Source organism: Salmo trutta, chromosome 15 (assembly GCF_901001165.1).
Source record: "Salmo trutta chromosome 15, fSalTru1.1, whole genome shotgun sequence".
NCBI lineage: Eukaryota > Metazoa > Chordata > Actinopteri > Salmoniformes > Salmonidae > Salmo > Salmo trutta.
In genome coordinates this window covers 50,848,489-50,872,347 of record NC_042971.1, presented here as the reverse complement: position 1 = coordinate 50,872,347, position 23,859 = coordinate 50,848,489, and the positions used below count along the sequence as shown (strand labels likewise).

General features: G+C 41.3%; 1 protein-coding gene across 2 annotated transcripts in view; it reads left to right on the top strand.

The window, feature by feature from the left end:
- The window catches only part of tnksa (tankyrase, TRF1-interacting ankyrin-related ADP-ribose polymerase a), a 165,372-nt gene that overhangs the window by 15,508 nt on the left and 126,005 nt on the right, over positions 1-23,859 (top strand). For both annotated transcript variants that reach the window (XM_029691961.1, XM_029691962.1), the window contains exon 3: positions 22,628-22,723. In XM_029691961.1, coding sequence (XP_029547821.1) covers positions 22,628-22,723 — 96 coding nt within the window. The remainder of the gene's footprint in view (positions 1-22,627; positions 22,724-23,859) is intronic.

Genomic DNA, 23,859 nt, shown 5'->3' with positions numbered 1-23,859 from the left:
CCCCATCGGCATAATTTCCCCTTTGACACAACCCCTATCCATACTTCCCCAACCCCCTCCCTCTCTCAACTGCCCTCTCCACCAGCACGCCCCCCCTCCCCAATCCTCCCTGTTTCTAGCTCCTAGCCAACATTTCAGTATATATTTTTGGGGGTGTTAATGTTTTTAAAAAAAATTGTATTAACTATAGCCGAAAATAACTTTTGGACATTAGATAGGTGGTCCCTCAATAGAGGGACCACCTCGACTTCCCTGACCTGGATCCTTTGAACTTCCTGAGGCAGCTCTATTCATCCCTGGGGCTGAATAGAGCTGTCCAGAGAATACTTTATTGTCCAGAGTTCCCTGTACAATAAAGTAGACAACCTCATGGCGAGGATCTCCTTCCAGACATACATCAAGGACTATAACATACCATTTTTTTTTTTACTGAATCCTGTCTCTCTCTGGATATATTGGTCACATCCATTTAGCCAGCGGGTTTCTCCGTCCATAGTGTAAAGAGGAGGGAAAAAGTAAGGCAGTGAGGTTTGTTTCATGATTAACAACTGTGTGAATGTGGTAACATACAGAAACTTAAGTCCTTTTGTTTTCCCGATCTGGAATACCTCCCCATCAAATGCCAACCGCATTACCTCCCGGGATGATCATTTTTCTTAGGTCACTGCCGTGTATATTACCCCCCAAGCCAGCACCGCTCTCAAGGAACTACACTGGACTTGTGCAAACAGAAAACCGCATGTCCTGAGACCACATTTTAGTGTAGCTGGGGACTTTAATAAAGAAAATGCTACCGACATTCTATCAACACATCTCCTGTGCTACACATGCATCACGTACACTGGATCATTGCTACTCTCCCTTCTGAGACGGCTACAAGGCCCTTACCTCCCTTTGGCAAAAGGGATCACGCATCCATTCTGCTCCTCCCCACCTATAGGCCGAAACTTAAACTGGAGCACCCGTGGTAAGGACTGTTCAGTGTTTGTCTGACCAGTTGGAATATGTTCTTCAAGATTGTTTTGATCACGCTGACTGGAAATGTTCAGGGTCGCCTCTGAGAATAGACATATGCACTGACATATGTCAAGATTGTTGTTCTCACTGTGACAATTTAGAATTTATCCAAACCAAAAACCGAGGAAAACTGAAAGCGCTAACCACCATATTTAACCATGGCAAGTTGACTGGAAATATGGAGAAACAGACCAGCTATGACCTCCGTAAGGCAATCCGAGGCAAAACGACACTAGAGGGACAAAGTGGAGTCGCAATTCAATGGCTCAGACATGAGACGTATGTGTCAGTCTGTAGTCTCTATCACGGGTTATAAAGAGAAAGCCAGCCACGTCGTGGACACCTATGTCTTGCTCCCGGATTAGCTAAACACCTTCGCCCGTTTTCAGGAAAACTTGATCGAGCCACCGACGCTGGCTCATGAGGACTGTGTATTCTCAGTGGCCGCATGTTTACCGTCGCAAGGCTGCCAGCCCAGATGGCATCACAAGCCGCATTTTCAGAGCATGTGCCGACTATAGTGATCTATTCCTATCCCAGTCTGTGGTCCCCACTTGCTTCAAGATGTCCGCCATTGTTCCTGAATCCAAAAAAGCGAAGGTAACTGAATTAAATGACTATTGCCCCGTAACACTTATTTACTTCTGCCATCATGAAGTGCTTTGAGAGGCTAGTTAAGGACCACATAACCTTAACCGGCAACCTAGACCCACTACAATTCTGATAAAAACTTAACAGATCCACGGACGACTTAATCGCTGTTGCGTTGCACACTGCCCTATCCCACCTGGACAAGAGATACATATGTAAGAATGCTGTTCATCGACTACAGCTCAGCCTTCAACTAGAGGTCGGCCGATTAATCAGAATGGCCGATTTCAAGTTTTCATAACAATCGGTAATCGGTATTTTTGGACACCGATTTGCCGATTTTTTTTTTTTATTTTTTTTATTTTTTATTTTTATTTTTATTTTTATTATTTTTTTTTGTATTTTTTTGTTGTATTTTTACTATTTATTATTTATTTAAAAAACAGTTTTTTGTTAATTTATAAAACAAGTTTTTTTTATTTTTATTTAAAAAATATATTTTTTTACACCTTTTATTTAACTAGGCAAGTCAGATTAAGAACACATTCTTATTTTCAATGACGGCCTAGGAACGGGGTTAACTGCCTTGTTCAGGGGGATTCGTTTTTGCAACCTTCTGGTTACTAGTCCAACGCTCTAACCACCTGCCTTACATTGCACTCCAGGAGGAGCCTGCATGGCAGGCTGACTACCTGTTACGCGAGGGCAGCAAGAAGCTAAGGTAAGTTGCTAGCTAGCATTAAACGTATCTTATAAAAAACGATCAATCTTAACATAATCACTAGTTAACTACACATTTTATTTTTATTTATTTATTTTATTTCACCTTTATTTAACCAGGTAGGCAAGTTGAGAACAAGTTCTCATTTACAATTGCGACCTGGCCAAGATAAAGCAAAGCAGTTCGACAACATACAAAAACACAGAGTTACACATGGAGTAAAACAACATACAATCAATGATGCAGTAGAAAGAAATAAGACTATATACAATGTGAGCAAATGATGTGAGATAAGGGAGGTAAAGGCAAAAAAGGCCATGGTGGCAAAGTAAATAAAGTATAGCAAGTAAAACACTGGAATGGTAGATTTGTAGTTTGAAGAAAGTTCAAAGTTAAAATATAAATAATATGGTGCAAAGGAGCTAAATAAATAAATACAGTAGGGGAAGAGGTAGTAGTTTGGGCTAAATTATAGATGGGCTATGTACAGGTGCAGTGATCTGGGAGCTGCTCTGATAGCTGGTGCTTAAAGCTAGTGAGGGAGATAAGTGTTTCCAGTTTCAGAGATTTTTGTAGTTCGTTCCAGTCATTGGCAGCAGAGAACTGGAAGGAGAGACGACCAAAGGTAATATCAACATGGTTGATGATATTACTAGTTTATCTAACGTGTCATGCGTTGCATATAATCGATGCGGTGCCTGTTAATTTCTCATGGAATCATAGCCTACTTCGACAAACGGGTGATGATTTAACAAGCGCATTTGCGAAAAAAGCATTGTCGTTGCACCAATGTACCTAACCATAAACATCAATGCCTTTCTTTAAAATCAATACACAAGTATATATTTTTAAACCTGCATATTTAGTTAATATTGCCTGCTAACATGAAATTGTGTCACTGCTCTTGCGTTCATTGCCTGGCTCGTTGCGAACTAATTTGCCAGAATTTTACGTAATTATGACATACCATTGAAGGTTGTGCAATGTAACAGGAATTTTTAGACTTAGGGATGCCACCCGTTAGATAAAATACAGACCGGTTTGTATTTCACTGAATGAAAAAAACATTTTGTTTTCGAGATGATAGTTTCTGGATTCGACCATATTAATGACCTAAGGCTCGTATTTCTGTGTGTTTATTATAATTAAGTCTATGATTTGATAGAGCAGTCTGACTGAGTGGTGGTAGGCACCAGCAGGCTCGTAAGCATTCATTCATACAGCACTTTCGTGCGTTTTGCCAGCAGCTCTTCGCAATGCATTGCGCTGTTTTTGACTTCAAGCCTGTCAACTCCCGAGATTAGGCTGGTGTAACCGATGTGAAATGGCTAGCTAGTTAGCGGGTGCGCGCTAATAGCGTTTCAAACGTCACTCGCTCTGAGACTTGGAGTAGTTGTTTCCCTTGCTCTGCATGGGTAATGCTGCTTCGAGGGTGGCTGTTGTCGATGTGTTCCTGGTTCGAGCCCAGGTAGGAGCGAGGAGAGGGACGGAAGCTATACGTTACACTGGCAATACTAAAGTGCCTGTAAGAACATCCAATAGTCAAAGGTATATGAAATACAAATTGTATTGAGAGAAATAGTCCTATAATTCCTATAATAACTACAACCTAAAACTTCTTACCTGGGAATATTGAAGACTCATGTTAAAAGGAACCACCAGCTGTCATATGTTCACATGTTCTGAGCAAGGAACTTAAACGTTAGCTTTTTTACATTGCACATATTGCATTTTTACTTTCTTCTCCAACACTTTGTTTTTGCATTATTTAAACCAAATTGAACGCGTTTCATTATTTGAGGCTAAATTGATTTTATTGATGTATTATATTAAGTTAAAATAAGTGTTCATTCAGTATTGTTGTAATTGTCATTATTACAAATATATATAAAAAATAGGCCGATTTGAATCGGTATCGGCCTTTTGGCCCCCCAATAATTGGTATCGGCGTTGAAAAATCATAATCGGTCGACCTCTACCTTCAACACCATAGTTCCCTCCTAACTCCATCACTAAGCTCAGGGCCCTGGGTCTGAACCTCTCCCTGTGCAACTGTGTTCTGGACTTCTTGATAGGCCGACCCCAAGTGGTGAAGGTAAACAACACCTCCGCCATGCTAATCTTCATCACGGGGGCCCCACAGGGGTGCATGCTCAGCTCCCTCCTGTAAATGTTCACCCGTGACTGCGTGGCCACGTACGTCGCCAGCTCAATCATTAAGTTTGCTGACGACACAACAGTGGTTGGCCTGATTACCAACAATGACTAGACAGCCTACAGGGAGGAGGTAAGGGTCCTGGCAGAGTGGTGCTAGGAAAATAACCTCTCCCTCAATGTCATCGAAACAAAGGAGCTGATTGTGTATTACAGCAGAAAGAGCACATCCCCATCCACATCGACGGGGCCACAGTGGAGAGGGTCAAAAGCTTCAAGTTTCTTGGCACGCACGTCACTGACGACCCAAAATGGTCCTTTCTCACACAGTGCGGTAAAGAAGGTGCAAAAGCGCCTCTTGAACCTCTGGAGGCTGAATAAATTCGGCTTGGTCAATAAGACCCTCACAAACTTGCACCATTGAGGATCCTGTCGCACTGTATTACTGCCTAGTACTGCAATTTAACTATCTGCAACCGCCGGGCTCTCCAGAGGGTGGTGCAGTCAGCCCAATGCATCATCGGGGGCACACTGCCTACCCTCCAGAACATCTACAGCACCTGGTGTCACAGCAAAGCCAATAAAATCATCAAGGACCTTAGCCATTCAAGCCATGGCCTGTTCAACCCACTACCATCTAGAAGGCGGAGAGAGTACAGGTACATCAAAGCTAGGACGGAGAGACTGAAAAACAGCTTCTAGCTGAAGACCATCACACGGTTACATGCTGACCAGACCGGACACGTCGCATGCGCGAGCGTCGCAAAATAAATTTAGAAATCCATGTTATTCAATTATTGCACCCACACTGCTCACGTGCGCCAACGAGCATCTGCAATGCCAAGGGCTAAAATAGAACTCCTTTCTATTTCTGACGCAGATCGCGCTGAAAGTCCTGCCTCTCCCATCTCATTGGTTTATAGAAGCAGGTACCATCTCTCCCATCTCCTCATTGGTTATACCCACGTGGGTGATTGAAAGACGAACTGTTTTGCCGGTAGTCGTGGTAATACTATGAAAGTTTAGATGCCAATCACCATATAAGTTCAAAGATGAAAAAGCCTGGAAGGAGGAGAGATGACTAGAAACGTTGGCTGTTTTATGTCTGGATTAATTGGCGGAGTAGAGGAGCTTGTGCATTTCAGGTAAAATAATAACTCAATGTGTATATCCCAGGACAAATTAGCTAGCAACAGCAAGCTAGCTAAATAGGACAAATTAGCTAGCAAGTGCAAGCTAACTAGCTAAATTGCCATACATGTTTAAAGCTTTTCGACCTGTCCCCAAATTAATGTCATTGGTTCAGAGTTTGTTTTGATATTTTAACCTGCGTGTCGTGATCGTGTTTGGTGTAGGGGGACAAAATAAATGTATGCACTAGCTGTCTGAATCTCACTGGACCCTTGTGATCACTCGGCTAAGCATGCCTCTCCTTAATGTCAATATGTTTTGTCCATTGCTGTTCTGGTTAGTGTTTATTGGCTTATTTCACTCTAGAGCCTCTAGCCCTGCTCATTATACCTTATCCAACCTTTCAGTTCCACCACCCACACATGCTATGACATCACCTGGTTTCAATGATGTTTCTAGAGACAATATCTCTCTCATCATCACTCAATGCCTAGGTTTACCTCCACTGTATTCACATCCTACCATACCTTTGTCTGTACATTATACCTTGAAGCTATTTTATCGCCCCCAGATACCTGTTCCTTTTACTCTCTATTCCGGACGTCATAGACAACCAATTCTCATAGCTTTTAGCCGTACTCTTATCCTACTTCTCCTCTATTCCTCTGGTAATGTAGTGGTGAATCCAGGCCCTGCAGTGCTTAGCTCCACTCCTATTCCCCAGGCGCTCTCTTTTGATGACTTCTGTAACCGTAATAGCCTTAGTTTCATGCATGTTAACCTCTCTAGGGCTGGCGGGAAGAAATCGTCCCACCTACGTAACAGCCAGTGGAATCCTGTGGCGCGTTATTCAAATACTTTAGAAATGCTATTACTTCAATTTCTCAAACATATGACTATTTTACAGCATTTTAAAGACAAGACTCTCGTTAATCTAACCACACTGTCCGATTTCAAAAAGGCTTTACAACGAAAGCAAAACATTAGATTATGTCAGCAGAGTACCCAGCCAGAAATAATCAGACACCCATTTTTCAAGCTAGCATATAATGTCACATAAACCCAGAAGACAGCTAAATGCAGCACGAACCTTTGATCTTCATCAGATGACAACCCTAGGACATTATGTTATACAATACATGCATGTTTTGTTCAATCAAGTTCATATTTATATCAAAAAACAGCTTTTTACATTAGCATGTGATGTTCAGAACTAGCATACCCCCCGCAAACTTCCGGCGAATTTACTAACAATTTACTAAATTACTCACGATAAACGTTCACAAAAAGCATAACAATTATTTTAAGAATTATAGATACAGAACTCCTCTATGCACTCGATATGTCCGATTTTAAAATAGCTTTTCGGTGAAAGCACATTTTGCAATATTCTAAGTAGATAGCCCGGCATCACAGGGCTAGCTATTTAGACACCCAGCAAGTTTAGCCTTTACCAAACTCCGATTTACTATTAGAAAAGTTTGATTACCTTTGGTGTTCTTCGTCAGAATGCACTCCCAGGACTTCTACTTCAATAACAAATGTTGGTTTGGTCCCAAATAATCCATAGCTATGTTCAAACAGCGGCGTTTTGTTCGTGCGTTCAAGACACTATCCGAATGGTAAATAAGGGTCAAGCGCACGGTGCATTTCGTAACAAAAAAATTCTAAATATTCCATTACCGTACTTCGAAGCATGTCAACCGCTGTTTAAAATCAATTTTTATGCCATTTTTCTCGTAAAAAAGCGATAATATTCTGACCGGGAATCTGCAATTATGTAAACAGACGAAAGAAAATAAATCACAGGGTCGACTCGGGCACGCGCCTAAGCCCATTGTCCTCTGATCGGCCACTTGTCAAAGGCGATAATGTGTTTCAGCCAGAGGCTGCCTCGATATCGTTCAGCTTTTTCCCGGGCTCTGAGAGCCTATGGGAGCCGTAGGAAGTGTCACGTTACAGCAAAGATCCTCAGTCTTCAATAAACAGAGGCAAGAAGAACAACACCTTGTCAGACAGGCCACTTCCTGCATGAAATCTTCTCAGGTTTTTGTCTGCCATATGAGTTCTGTTATACTCACAGACACCATTCAAACAGCTTTAGAAACTTTAGGGTGTTTTCTATCCAAAGCCAATAATTATATGCATATTCTAGTTACTGGGCAGGAGTAGTAACCAGATTAAATCGGGTACGTTTTTTATCCGGCCGTGTAAATACTGCCCCCTAGCCCTAACAGGTTAACATTAGAAGCCTCCTCCCTAAGTTAGTTTTATTCACTGCTTTAGCACATTCTGCCAACCCGGATGTCCTAGCCATGTCTGAATCCTGGCTTAGGAAGACCACCAAAAACTCTGAAATCTTCATCCCGAACTACAACATTTTCAGACAAGATGGAACGGCCAAAGGGGGCGCTGTTGCAATCTACTGCAGAGATAGCCTGCAGAGTTCTGTCCTACTATTCAGGTCTGTACCCAAACAATTTGAACTTCTGCTTTTAAAAATCCACCTCTCTAAAAACAAGTCTCTCACCGTTGCCGCCTACTATAGACCACTCTCTGCCCCCAGCTGTGCTCTGGACACCATATGTGAACTGATTGCCCCCCATCTATCTTCAGAGCTCATGCTGCTAGGTGACCTAAACTGGGACATGCTTAACACCCCAGCCATCCTACAATCTAAGCTTAATGCCCTCAATCTCACACAAATGATCAATGAACCTATCAGGTACCACCCCAAAGCCGTAAACACGGGTACCCTCATAGATATCATCCTAACCAACTTGCCCTCTAAATAGACCTCTGCTGTTTTCAACCAAGATCTCAGTGATCACTGCCTCATTGCCTGCATCCGTAATAGGTCAGCGGTCAAACGACCTCCACTCATCACTGTCAAACGCTCCCTGAAACACTTCAGCGAGCAAGCCTTTCTAATTGACCTGACCCGGGTATCCTGAAAGGATATTGACCTCATCCCATCAGTAAAAGATGCCTGGTTATTTTTTTTAAATGCCTTCCTCACCATCTTAAATAAGCATGCCCCATTCAAGAAATTTAGAACCAGGAACAGATATAGCCCTTGGTTCTCTCCAGACCTGACTGCCCTTAACCAACACAAAAACATCCTGTGGCGTTCTGCATTAGCATCGAACAGCCCCCGTGATATGCAACCTTTCAGGGAAGTTAGAAACCAATATACACAGGCAGTTAGAAAAGCCAAGGCTAGCCTTTTCAAGCAGAAATTTGCTTCCTACAACACAAACTCAAAAAAGTTCTGGGACACTGTAAAGCCCATGGAGAATAAGAACACCTCATCCCAGCTGCCCACTGCACTGAGGATAGGAAACTCTGTCACCACCGATATATCCACTATAATTGAGAATTTCGATAAGCATTTTTCTACGGCTGGCCATGCTTTCCACCTGGCTACCCCTGCTGCGGTCAACAGCACTGCACCCCCCACAGCTACTTGCCCAAGCCTCCCCATTTCTCCTTCACCCAAATCCAGTTTGCTGATGTTCTGAAAGAGCTGCAAAATCTGAACCCCTACAAATCAGCCGGGGTAGACAATCTCGACCCTTTCTTTCATGATCTGCCGAAATTGTTGCAACCCCTATTACTAGCCTGTTCAACCTCTTCGTGTTGTCTGAGATTCCCAAAGATTGGAAAGCAGCTGCGGTCATCCCCCTCTTCAAAGGGGGGGACACTCTTGACCCAAACTGCTACAGACCTGTATCTATCCTACCCTGCCTTTCTAAGGTCTTCGAAAGCCAAGTCAACAAACAGATTACCCACCATTTCGAATCCCACCATACCTTCTCCGCTATGCAATCTGGTTTCAGAGCTGGTCATGGGTGCACCTCAGGACGCTGAAGGTCCTAAACGATATCGTAACCGACATCGATAAGAAACAATACTGTGCTGCCGTATTCATTAACCTGGCCAAGGCTTTCGACTCTGTCAATCACCACATCCTCATCGGCAGACTCAATAGCCTTGGTTTCTCAAATGATTGCCTCGCCTGGTTCACCAACTACTTGTCTGATAGAGTTCAATGTGTCAAATCGGATGGCCTGTTGTCCGGGCCTCTGGCAGCCTCTATGGGGGTGCCACAGGGTTAAATTCTTGGGCCAACTCTTTTCTCTGTATACATCAATGATGTCACTCTTGCTGCTGGTGTGTCTCTGATCCACCTCTACGCAGACGACACCATTCTGTGTACTTCTGGCCCTTCTTTGGACACTGTGTTAACAACCCTCCAGACGAGCTTCAATGCCATACAACTCTCCTTCCGTGGCCTCCAACTGCTCTTAAACGCTAGTAAAACTAAATGCATGCTCTTCAACCGATCGCTGCCCGCACCTGCCCGCCCGTCCAGCATCACTACTCTGGACGGTTCTGACTTAGAATTTGTGGACAACTAGAAATACCTAGGTGTCTGGTTAGACTGTGAACTCTCCTTCCAGACTCGCATCAAACATCTCCAATCTAAAGTTAAATCTAGAATTGGCTTCCTATTTCGCAACAAAGCATCCTTCACTCATGCTGCCAAACATACCCTCGTAAAACTGACCATCCTACCGATCCTCGACTTGGGCGATGTAATTTACAAAATAGCCTCCAATACCCTACTCAATAAACTGGATGCAGTCTATCACAGTGCCATCCGTTTTGTCACCAAAGCCCCATATACTACCCACCACTGCGACCTGTACGCTCTCGTTGGCTGGCCCTCGCTTCATACTCGTCGCCAAACCCACTGGCTCCAGGTAATCTTCAAGACCCTGCTAGGTAAAGTCCCCCCTTATCTCAGCTCACTGGTCACCATAGCAGCACCCACCTGTAACACGCGCTCCAGCAGGTATATCTCTCTGGTCACCCCCAAAGCCAATTCCTCCTTTTGCCATCTCTCCTTCCAGTTCTCTGCTGCCAATGACTGGAACGAACTGCAAAAATCTCTGAAACTGGAAACACTTATCTCCCTCACTAGCTTTAAGCACCAGCTGTCAGAGCAGCTCACAGATCACTGCACCTGTACATAGCCCATCTATAATTTAGCCTAAACAACTACCTCTTCCCTACTGTATGTATTTATTTACTTATTTTGGTCCTTTGCACCCCATTATTTCTATTTCTACTTGCACTTTCTTCCACTACAAATCTACCATTCCAGTGTTTTACTTGCTATATTGTATTTACTTTGCCACCATGGCCTTTTTTGTCTTTACCTCCCTTATCTCACCTGATTTGCTCACATTTTATATAGACTTATTTTTCTACTGTATTATTGACTGTATGTTTGTTTTACTCCATGTGTAACTCTGTGTTGTTGTATGTGTCGAACTGCTTTGCTTTATCTTGGCCAGGTCGCAATTGTAAATGAGAACTTGTTCTCAACTTGCCTACCTGGTTAAATAAAGGTGAAATAAATAAAATTAAATAAAAAATATATGCATAGTCACTTTAACCATATCTACATGTACATACTACTTCAATCAGCCTGACTAACCGGTGTCTGTATGTAGCCTCGCTACTTTTATAGCCTCGCTACTGTATATAGCCTGTCTTTTTACTGTTGTTTTATTTCTTAACTACCTATTGTTCACCTAATACCTTTTTTGCACTATTGGTTAGAGCCTGTAAGTAAGCATTTCACTGTAAGATCTACACCTGTTGTATTCGGCGCACGTGACAAACTTTGATTTGATTTTGATTTGATCACTAGTTAACTACATATGGTTGATATTACTAGTTCTTATCTAGCTTGTCCTGCGTTGCATATAATCGATGCGGTGCCTGTTAATTTATCGTTGAATCACAGCCTACTTCGCCAAAATGGGTGATTTAACAAGCACATTCGCGAAAAAAGCACTGCCGTTGCACCAATGTATACCTAACCATAAACATCAGTGCCTTTCTTAAAATCAATACACAAGTATATATTTTTAGACCTGCATATTTAGTTAAAACCTCTTACATCTACACGTTCCGCTAGCGGAACGATTGCTCCAATATCCAATGATGGGCGGGGCGCGAAATTCAAACTCCTCTAAATCCGAAAACTTACACTTTTCAAACATATGACTATTTTACAGCTATTTAAAGACAAGGCTCTCCTTTATCTAACCAAACTGTCCGATTTCAAAAAGGCTTTACAGCGAAAGCAAAACATTAGATTATGTCAGCAGAGTACCCAGCCAGAAATAATCACACAGCCATTTTTCAAGCTAGCATATCATGTCACATAAACCCAAACCATATCTAAATGCAGCACTAACCTTTGATGATCTTCATCAGATGACACTCCTAGGACATTGTGTTATACAATACATGCATGTCTGTTCAATCAAGTTCATATTTATATCAAAAAACAGCTTTTTACATTAGCATGTGACGTTCAGAACTAGCATTCCCACCGAACACTTCCGGTGATTTTACTAAATTACTCACGATAAACGTTCACAAAAAGCATAACAATTATTTTAAGAATTATAGATACAGAACTCCTCTATGCACTCGATATGTCCGATTTTAAAATAGCTTTTCGGATGAAGCACATTTTGCAATAATGTAAGTACATAGCCCGGCGTTACAGGGCTAGCTATTTAGACACCCTGCAAGTTTAGCCTTCACCAAAATCACATTTCCTATAAGAAAAATGTTCTTACCTTGCTTGTTCTTCATCAGAATACACTGCCAGGACTTCTACTTCAATAACAAATGTAGGTTTGGTCCCAAATAATCCATCGTTATATCCAAACAGCGACGTTTTGTTCGTGCTTTCTAGACACTATCCCAACGCTAAATCTCGGCCACGAGCATGACGCAAAATATGACAATAAAATTCTAAATATTCCATTACCGTACTTCGAAGCATGTCAACCGCTGTTTAAAACCAATATTTATGCAATTTATCTCGTAGAGAAGCGATAATATTCCGACCGGGAATCTGCCTGTCTGTAAACTGAGGGAAAAACCGAAAGCCGGGGGCGGGGCGTGTCACGCGCCTAAGGCTTAGTCCATTGAGTGACCACTTAGCTTTTGCTCTCCTTTGTTTCAGCCAGGGCTTTGAATTACGTCATTCCTGTTTTTCCCGGGCTATGAGACCTCATTGGAGACGTGTGAAGTGTCACGTAAGAGCAGAGATCCTTTGTAAACGATAGAGATAATAAAGAAGGGCAAGAAATGTTCAGACAGGGTACTTCCTGAACAGAAGCATCTCAGGTTTTTGCCTGCCATAGGAGTTCTGTTATACTCACAGACACCATTCAAACAGTTTCAGAAACTTTGGAGTGTTTTCTCTCCAAAGCTAATAATTATATGCATATTCCAGTTTCTGGGCAGGACTAATAATCAGATTAAATCGGGTACGTTTTTTATCCAGCCGTGAAAATACTGCCCCCTATCCATAACAGGTTAACCTCTCTTGGGGCGTCCCACCCACGGTTCACACTATTCAACAGCCAGTGAAAAATCTGAGCGCCAAATTCAAAACCACAAAATGTCATAATTCAAAGTTCTCAAACATACGACTATTTTACACCATTTTAAAGATACACGTCTCCTTAATGTAACCACATTGTCCGATTTCAAAAGGGCTTTATGGCGAAAGCATAAAGTTAGATTATGTTAGGACAGTTCCAACACACGAAAAACCACACAGCGATTTCCCTAGCAAGGACAGGCGTCACAAAAACCAGAAAACCAGCAAAAATTATGCACTTACCTTTGACAATCTTCATCAGATGACACTCCTAGGACATCATGTTACACAATACATGCATTTTTTGTTCGATCAAGTTGATATTTATATCCAAAAACAGCATTTTACATTGGCGCAAGATGTTCATAAAATATTTTGCTTCCAATACTGCCGGTGAATCAGCACTACAATTTACAAAAATACTCATAAACGTTGATAAAATATTAAACTGTTATTCAAAGAATTATAGATGAACATCTCCTTTATGCAACCGCTGTGACAGATTTCAAAAAAGATTCACGGGGAAAGCACACTTTGCAAGAATCTGAGTACTGCGCTCAGAAAAAGACATCAAGCAATACAGATACCCGCCATTTTGGAGTCATCTAAAATCATAAATAGCATTAGAAATATTCACTTACCTTTTGATGATCTTCATCAGAAGGCACTTCCAGGAATCCCAGGTCCACAATAAATGTTGTTTTGTTCGATGAAGTCCATAATTTATGTCCAAATACCTCCTTGTTGTTTGCGCGTTCAGTAAGCTACTCCAAGTGTATGAAGTGTGGCCAAAATGTCACGACGAAAAGCCAAAAAAAGTTATATTTACGTTTGTTCAAACATGTCAAACGTTGTATAGCATCAATCTTTAGGGCCTTTTTAACTTAGAACTTCAATAATATTCCAACCGGACGATTCCAATGTCTTGAAAAACGTTTTGGAACACAGCTACCCCTCATGTGAATGCGCGCCAATGAACTCATGTGCTTTCCTGAGTCAACAACTTCCAACTGCCTTTGTTCGCTCTCTGTTCACCATAGACACCTCAAACAACTTTCTAAAGACTGTTGACATCTAGTGGAAGCCTTAGGAAGTGCAAAATGAACCCTAAGTCACTGTGTCAGATAGGCAATGACTTGAAAAGACTACAAGAACCAGATTTCCCACTTCCTGGTTGTATTTTTCTCAAGTTTTTGCCTGCCATTTGAGTTCTGTTATACTCACAGACATCATTCAAACAGTTTTAGAAACCTCAGAGTGTTTTCTATCCAAATCTACTAATAATATGCATATTCTAGTTCCTGGGCCCGAGTAGTAGGCCGTTTAATTTGGGTGCGTTTTTCAACCGGCCGTGAAAATACTGCCCCCTACCCAAGAGGTTAATATTGCCTGCTAACATGAATTTCTTTTAACTAGGGAAATTGTGTCACTTCTCTTGCTTTCTGTGCAACAGAGTCAGGGTATATGCAGCACTTTGGGCCGCCTGGCTCATTGCGAACTGTGTGAAGACCATTTCTTCCTAACAAAGACAGCCAACTTTGGCAAACCGTGGATAATTTAACAAAAGTGCATTTGCGAAAAAAGCACAATCGTTGCACGAATGTACCTAACCATAAACATCAATGCCTTTCTTAAAATCAATACACAGAAGTATACATTTTTTTAAACCTGTATATTTAGTTAAAAGAAATGTATGTTAGCAGGCAATATTAACCAGGGAAATTGTCACTTATCTTGCGTTCATTGCACGCAGAGTCAGGGTATATGCAACAAATTGGGCCACCTGGCTCGTTGCGAACTAATTTGCCAGAATTTTACATAATTATGACATAACATTGAAGGTTGTGCAATGTAACAGCAATATTTAGACTTAGGGTTGCCACCCGTTAGATAGAATACGGAACGGTTCCGAATTTCACTGAAAGAATAAACGTTTTGTTTTCGAAATGATAGTTTCCGGATTTGACCATATTAATGACCTAAGGCTCGTATTTCTGTGTGTTATTATAATATAATTAAGTCTATGATTTGATAGAGCAGTCTGACTGAGCGGTGGTAGGCAGCAGCAGGCTCGTAAGCATTCATTCAAACAGCACTTTCCTGCATTTGCCAGCAGCTCTTCTCTGTGCTTCAAGCATTGCGCTGTTTATGACTAATCCCGAGATTAGGCTGGCGATACTGAAGTACCTATTAGAACATCCAATAGTCAAAGGTATATGAAATACAAATGGTATACAGAGAAATAGTCCGATAATAACTACAACCTAAAACACTAATGAGTCACATGACACCGGGGAGGGAAAATGGCCTATTGGGCCCAATTTGGACATTTTCACTAAGGGGTGTACTCACTTTTGTTGCCAGCGGTTTAGACATTAATGGCTGTGTGTTGTCTTATTTTGAGGGGACAGCAAATTTACACTGTTATACAAGCTGTACACTCACTACTTTACATTGTAGCAAAGTGTCATTTCTTCTGTGTTGTCACATGAAAAGATATACTAAAATATTTACAAAAATGTGAGGGGTGTACTCACTTTTGTGAGATACTGTGTATATATAAATAAATAAATCGGCCGATTTTAATCAGTATCGGCCTTTCCTGGTCCTCCAATAATCGGTATCGGCGTTGAAAAATCATAATCGGTCGACCTCCATATATTCCTGACTTTGACATTGCTCGTTCTGATATTTCTTAATGTTTTCTTTTGGACTATGTGCGTATTGATTTCTAGGTATTATTACTGCACTGTTGGAGCTAGAAACACCTGCGATAACATCTGCAAATCTCTGTACAGGACCAATAAACCTTGATTCGATCTCTGCTCTGCCTCCAGCTAACACAGCAGTGTCTGAGGGCTTCCCTGCATATTAATCTCTGTTACAGGACTGAGACTGCTGCTATGGCCCAGCATATATCTATTTTACAGAGGGCTCCTTTCATTGGATTTTAATTTGCTCTCTCTTCCTCAAAGGCTTTCTTTTTCTCAGTGTCTCCCCCCTCCTTTAGTTACCAGTCTAATAGGACAGGAGAGGATGTGGAGGAGAATGTGATTTGGTGCAGAGCTAAATCACATTTGTGTTGAGGAATGAGTGAGTAACGTCACCGATGTGGAAGGAGAGGGAGGCAGACCGACATGGGCTGCCATTTATCCAAGTGATCATCTGAGTGGCGATGTTTGAGAAAAGCTGCTGCCACTCTGCTCGCTTCAGTGAATAAGTATGATGACAAATGGCTCTGAAAGCTAGCACCCACACACTGTTAGGCTGTGTAGAATTATTATTTTATTTATTTGAGGTTTGATTTAGATTGAGTAGGAGTTGTTTTCAACCTAACCTTTTATGTTTTTCTCTCCCTGCCTCTCTCCTGCTCTCTGCCTCTCTCCTGCTCTCTGCCTCTCTCCTGCTCTCTGCCTCTTCTGTGTGTTTTCTTCAGCGTGTAAACCTTGGTAATACAGAGAGCAGTGTCAGTGCAGGGTGTGTGTGTGTGTGTGTCCTTGTTTTTGAAAGAAAAGCACTTTTTTTGTCCATTCTAAAATAACATCAAATTAATCCGAAATACAGTGTAGACATTGTTAATGTTGGAAATGACTATTATAGCTGGAAGAAATCTATTCAGAACAGCGCAAACTGTCTCAAACCAGAATAGAAAGAGCAGTGGGAGGCCCCGGTGTGCAACTGAGCAAGAGGACAAGTACATTAGAGAAACAGATGCCTCACAAGTCCACAACTGGCAGCTTCATTAAATAGTACCCGCAAAACACCAGTCTCAACGTCAACAGTGAAGAGGCGACTCCGGGATGCTGGCCTTCTAGGCAGAGTTGCAAAGAAAAAGCTATATCTCAAACTGGCCGATTAAAAATAAGCAATTAAGATGGACAAAAGAACACAGACACTGGACAGAGGAACTCTGCCTAGAAGGCCAGCATCCCGGAGTCGCCTCTTCACGGTTGACGTTGAGACTGGTGTTTTGCGGGTACTATTTAATGAAGCTGCCAGTTGAGGACTTGAGGCGTCTGTTTCTCAAACTAGACACTCGTGTACTTGTCCTCTTGCTCAGTTGTGCACCGGGGCCTCCCACTCCTTTCTATTCTGGTTGGAGCCAGTTTGCTCTGTTCTGTGAAGGGAGTAGTACACAGCGTTGTACGAGACCTTCAGTTTCTTGGCAATTTCTTGCATGGAATAGCCTTCATTTCTGAGAACAAGAATAGACTGACGAGTTTCAGAAGAAAGTTCTTTGTTTCTGGCCATTTTGAGCTTGTAATCAAACCCACAAATGCTGATGCTACAGATACTCAATTAGTCTAAAGAAGGTCAGTTTTATTGCTTCTTTAATCAGGACAACAGTTTTCAGCTTTGCAAATAAATTCATTAAAAATCCTACAATGTGATTTTCTGGAATTTTTTTTCTCATTTTGTCTGTCATAGTTGAAGTGTACCTATGATGAAAATTACAGGCCTCATCTTTTTAAGTGGGAGAACTTGCACAATTGGGGGCTGACTAAATACTTTTTTGCCCCACTGTATATAAATGGTAGATTATCAGACACGCAAAGAAGGTCTGATATCATTATTCCTGAAACAGGACCCAAGTGGTATATATAAAGATCCAGTCCATTTAAAAAATTGGAGACCTCATGCACTTCAGTGTTGTGATGCAAAAATCCTAGCAAAATGCTTGGCGCATAGAATTAAAAAAGTATTCAGATATTATTCATCCTAATCAGACAAGTTTTTTACATGGACGATACATTGGAGATAATATAAGATAAGTACTGGAAACAATAGAATACAATGAAATATTGGGGACACCAGGCCTGGTTGTCAAAGCTGATTTTGGAAAGGCTTTTGATAAAGTATGACTGGAGTTTATATATAAATGCCTAGAATATTTCAATTTTGAGGAATCTTATAAAATGGGTTAAAGTTATGTATAGTAACCCTAGGTGTAAAATAGTAAATATTGGCTACATCTCAGAAAGTTTAAAACCTATCTGGAGGAGTAAAACAAGGTTGTCCACTATCGGCAAATCTATTTATTATTGCCATCGAAATCTTAGCTGTTAAAATTAGATCAAACAATAATATTAAGGGATTAGAAATCCGTGGCTTAAAAACTAAGGTGATTCATGTTTTCTTTTAAAACCACAATTAGAATCTCTCCACGGCTTCATATAGCATCTAGATACTTTTGCTATCCTCTCTGGATTAAAACCAAATTATGAGGCACATATTACGTATTGGATCACTAAAAAAATTAAAATTGTACATTACCATGGAGTATACCAATTAAATTGTCTGACGGAGATGTGCACATACTCGGTATACAAATCCCAAAAGAAAGAAATGATCTCACTCCAATACATTTTGATAGAAAATTAGCAATAATAGATAAGATCTTGCTACCATGGAAAGGAAAATACCTGTCTATTTGTGGAAAAATCACCCTGATTAACTCTTTAGTCATATTACAGTTTACCTATTTGCTTATGGTTTTGCCTACACCTAGTGACCTGCTTTTTAAATTATATGAACAAAAAAGCTAACATTTTATTTGGAATGGCAAGGGCCTATTTGTATAACGAATATGAATTCGGAGGCCAGAAATGATTAAATATTAAAGCATTAGACCTCTCACTAAAGGCATCAGTCATACAAAAGTTATACTTAAATACAAACTGTTTTTCTAGTAAATTGGTAGGAATGTCTCGTCCTATGTTCAAGAATGGCCTTTTTCCGTTTATTCAGATTACACCTGCTCACTTCCGGTTGTTTGAAAAGGAAATAATCTCCAAAATATCGTTATTTTTTAAACAAGCCTTAGAAAGTTGGTTGCAGTTTCAGTTTAATCCACCTGAAAAGACAGAACAAATAATACAACAAATATTGTGGTTAAACTCAAATATACTAATTGATTAAAAAAAAAAAACATTTTTCGAAGAAATGTTTAAAAAAGGTATAATTTTTGTGAATGATATCATAAATAGGACTGGTGGTGTTGTGTCACACATGCAACTAACACAGACATATGGAAATGTCTGCTCTACCCAAAATTACAACCAGCTAATTGCAGCATTTCCACAAAAATGGAAGAGGCAAGTAGAAGGGGAAAAAAGTAAGGAACTTGTATGTCAGCCCTGTATTAAAGAACATAAATGGTTAAAGAAAAGTGTGATAAATAAAAACATATACCAATTTCATTTAAGGACCAAAAAACTAACAGCTGTTCCATATCATTTGCAAAATAGTTGGGAAGAGATTTTTGATGTACCCATTCCATGGCACATGGTTTATGAATTGATACGCAAAACAACGCCAGATTCAAAACTTCGAATTTTTCAATTTAAATTACTATACAAAATTATTGCAACCAATAGATGTTATATATATGGGGGATACAATCTACCCAGCTCTGTAGATTTTTCTGTGAGGAGGCAGAGTCATTAGATCATTTATTTTGGTATTGTCCATATGTAGCTCGTTTTTGGTCACAGTTCCAGGAATGGCTGAAGAGTTGCAACATTTGCCTAGAACTAACGCTGCAGATAGCAATACTGGGTGATTTGAAAAGCCAGAGTCAATCAGTCAATAATATACTAATTATTTTAGCAAAAAAAAATATTTTTAATTTACAATCTGTAGAAGCTATGAGATTAGAAAGATTCAGTACTTTTGTCAAGCATCACAGCACAGTTGAAAAATATATGGCAAATAGAAATCCAAAATGGATGGTGTTAAGAGATAGATGGGAGGGGTTGAATGGAGCTGAAGGGTGGGACTAATAAGATAACCAATGTAAAACATACGGGGTCTGTAAAATGTATATAGATTCAGAAATGTTGTGAAATAGCACAGTTACAAGTAGAAATTAAACTGGATGTACATCAGAAATAGAGGAAGGACTAAAAACAAACAAAATATAACTATTGTAAAATAGATTGTGTCTGTAAAATGTGTATAAGATGTATGAACTGAAGGTAGAAGCCTTAGTGTTATTTTTTATTAGTTTACTCCAATTGGGGGAAGGGTGGTAGGGTTTGCGGGGAATAATGAAGGTATATTATAAAAAAAGTATATCTACAGTTGAAGTCGGAAGTTTACATACACCTTAGCCAAATACAGTTAAACTCAGTTTTTCACAATTCCTGACATTTAATCCTAGTAAAAATTCCCTTTCTTAGGTCAGTTAGGATCACCAGTTTATTTTAAGAATGTGAAATGTCAGAATAATAGTAGAGTGATTTATTTCAGCTTTTATTTCTTTCATTGTATTCCAAGTGGGTCAGAAGTTTACATACACTCAATTAGTATTTGGTAGCATTGCCTTTAAATTGTTTAACTTGGGTCAAATGTGTTGGGTAGACTTCCACAAGCTTCCCACAATAAGTTGGGTGAATTTTGGCCCATTCCTCCTGACAGAGCAGGTGTAACTGAGTTTGTAGGCCTCCTTGCTTCAACTGTAGGTTTGTAGGCCTCCTTGCTCGCACACGCTTTTTCAGTTCTGCCCACAAATTTTCTATAGGATTGAGGTCAGGGCTTTGTGATGGCCACTCCAATATCTTGACTTTGTTGTCCTTAAGCCATTTTGCCACGACTTTGGAAGTATGCTCGGGGTCATTGTCCATTTGGAAGACCCATTTGCGACCAAGCTTTGACTTCATGACTGATGTCTTGAGATGTTGCTTCAATATATCCACATAATTTTCCATCCTCATGACGCCATCTATTTTGTGAAGTGCACCAGTCCCTCCTGCAGCGAAGCACCCCCACAACATGATGCTGCCAGCCCCATACTTCACGGTTGGGATGGTGTTCTTCGGCTTGCAAGCCTCCCCCTTTTTCCTCCAAACATAAAGGTCATTATGGCCAAACAGTTCTATTTTTGTTTCATCAGACCAGAGGGCATTTCTCCAAAAAGTACGGTTTTTGTCCCCATGTGCAGTTGCAAACCGTAATCGGGCTTTTTATATGGCGGTTTTGGAGCAGTGGCTTCTTCCTTGCTGAGCGGCCTTTCAGGTTATGTCGATATAGGGCTCGTTTTACTGTGGATATTGATACTTTTGTACCCGTTTCTTTCAGCGTCTTCACAAGGTCCTTTGCTGTTGTCCTGGGATTGATTTCCACTTTTCGCACCAAAGTACGTTCATCTCTAGGAGACAGAACGCGTTTCCTTCCTGAGCGGTATGACGGCTGCGTGGTCCCATGGTGTTTATTCTTGCGTACTATAGTTTGTACAGATGAACGTGGTACCTTCAGGCGTTTGGAAATTGCTCCCAAGGATGAACCAGACTTGTGGAGGTCTACACAGTTCTTGGCTGATTTATTTTTATTTTCCCATGATGTCAAGCAAAGAGGCACTGAGTTTGAAGGTAGGCATTGAAATACATCCAAAGGTACACCTCCAAATGACTCAAATGATGTCAATTAGCCCATCAGAAGCTTCTAAAGCCATGACATACTTTTTGGGAATTTTCCAAGCTGTTTAAAGGCACAGTCAACTTAGTGTATGTAAACTTCTGACCCACTGGAATTGTGATACAGTGAATTATAAGTGAAATAATCTGTCTGTAAACAACTTGGAAAAATTACTTGTCATGCACAAGTAGATGTTCTAACCGACTTGCCAAAACGATAGTTTGTTAACAAAACATTTGTGGGGTGGTTGAAAAACGAGTTTTGATGACTCCAACCTAAGTGTATGTAAACTTCTGAATTCAATTGTATATAGGTATGTGTATGAATATGTGTATATGTATGCACGTGTATGTATATGGATATATATATTTACCAAAAAAAGATATGGGGGATTGGAAATGATGCAGACAATTACATTGATGGAAGCAACCATCGTTCTGCAATATTAAGCTGTTCCACCCCTTAAAAAGGTGGAGAAATTATATATGTTTTTCTTAACTCTATTTCTTCAACTGCTTCGTTGGTTAAGGGCTTGTAAGTAAGCTTTTCATGGTGTTTTCGGTGCATGTGACAAAATAATTTGAAAGATAGGTAGAGCTGAGCGTTTGGTTTCCTTACGACTGATAGCTGTGCTCTGCTGTTTGTTCCCCTCAGACAATCACTCAACTGGGGAGATTAAAACGCTTCACCCTGGGAAGCATGGCCTTTTTCTCCACTTCTCTTTTTATTTTCTCTCATCCTCCCTCCTCGGAAACATGGAGAGAGAGAAAGGCAGGCAGGCTTTGATATTCTGCTCTCATACCTGTTCTGGAGTCACATGGTCGTGCCGTGTCGTCCTGCCGAGTCGTCCTGCCTGTTTTTATAATCTGTCTTTTTCCCCTCCTCCGCAGTGTTCCGTTTGGGCTGTTGTTTTTTTCTGCTCTTGCTGCCGCTCTGGTCCTCCGTTCTCAAGACACACCGCTGGTGTGCCATGTATGTTTATGTCTGCAGCATGCCGCGGGGCCAGAGAGTGCTAGCGGGCAGCAGTGGCAGTAGCGCTAATGCTGGTGTTAGCAGCAGCCGTGGTCTGTGTCTGTCCCTGCCTGAGCTCAGCTACTGTCTGTGTTTCCCCTGCACAGTGCTGCTCCAGCACGGAGCTGACCCCAACATACGCAACACTGACGGCAAGAGTGCCCTGGACCTGGCCGACCCATCCGCCAAGGCTGTACTCACCGGTAAGTGATAAGCTGCTTACTTTACCTCTTTTCATCTGTTTACCTCTCTCCCTCTATCTCTCTGTTTACCTCTATTGCCCTCTTTTCTCTCTCGCCACCTCCACTGTAATCTTTCTCAATTCCTCTCTCGACCTCTCCCTAACACTACCACTCTCACCTACATACCTTTCTACCTACATACCTAGTGTTTTTTTCTACCTCATGCTCTCAATTCAAGGGGCTTTATTGGCATGGGAAACATTTTTTGGCAAGTTTACATTGCCAAAACAAGTGAAGTAGATAATAAACAAAAGTTAAATAAACAATAAAAATGAACAGGAAACATTACACTCACAGAAGTCCCAAAAGAATAAAGACATTTCAAATGTCATATTATGTATATATACCGTGCTGTAACAATGTGCAAATGGTTAAAGTACAAAAGGGGAAAAAAATAAACATAAATATGGGTTGTATTTACAATGGTGTTTGTTCTTCACTGGTTGCCCTTTTCTTGTGGCAACAGGTCACAAATCTTGCTGCTGTGATGGCACACTCGTATTTCTACCTCCTCTAGCACTCTCTACCTCTCTTGCTTTCTCTTCCTACATACCTCTACGTCTACCTCTCTACTCCCAGAGATCAGCTGTGTCTTCACCCTTTTATTTCTCTGCCTCATCCATCTTTAAATGTTTCATGGAGTTATCTGTTGATTGTGTATGAGAGTTGGTTGTGTGATGCGGTGGCCCTCTCGCTCTCTCTCGCTCTCTCTCGCTCTCTCTCTCGCTCTCGCTCTCTCTCTCGCTCTCTCTCTCGCTCTCTCTCGCTCTCTCTTTCGCTCTCTCTCGCTCTCTCTCGCTCTCTCTCTCGCTCTCTCTTTCGCTCTCTCTCGCTCTCTCTCTCGCTCTCTCTCTCGCTCTCTCTCTCGCTCTCTCTCTCGCTCTCTCTCTCTCTCTCTCGCTCTCTCTCTCGCTCTCTCTCTCGCTCTCGCTCTCTCTCTCGCTCTCGCTCTCTCGCGCCTCTCTCTCTCTCTCGCGCCTCTCTCTCTCTCTCTCGCGCCTCTCTCTCGCTCTCTCTCGGCTCTCTTCGCGCGCTCTCTACTCTCGCTCTCTCGTCTCTCTCGCTTCTATCTCGCTCGCTCTCTCGCGCTCTCGCTC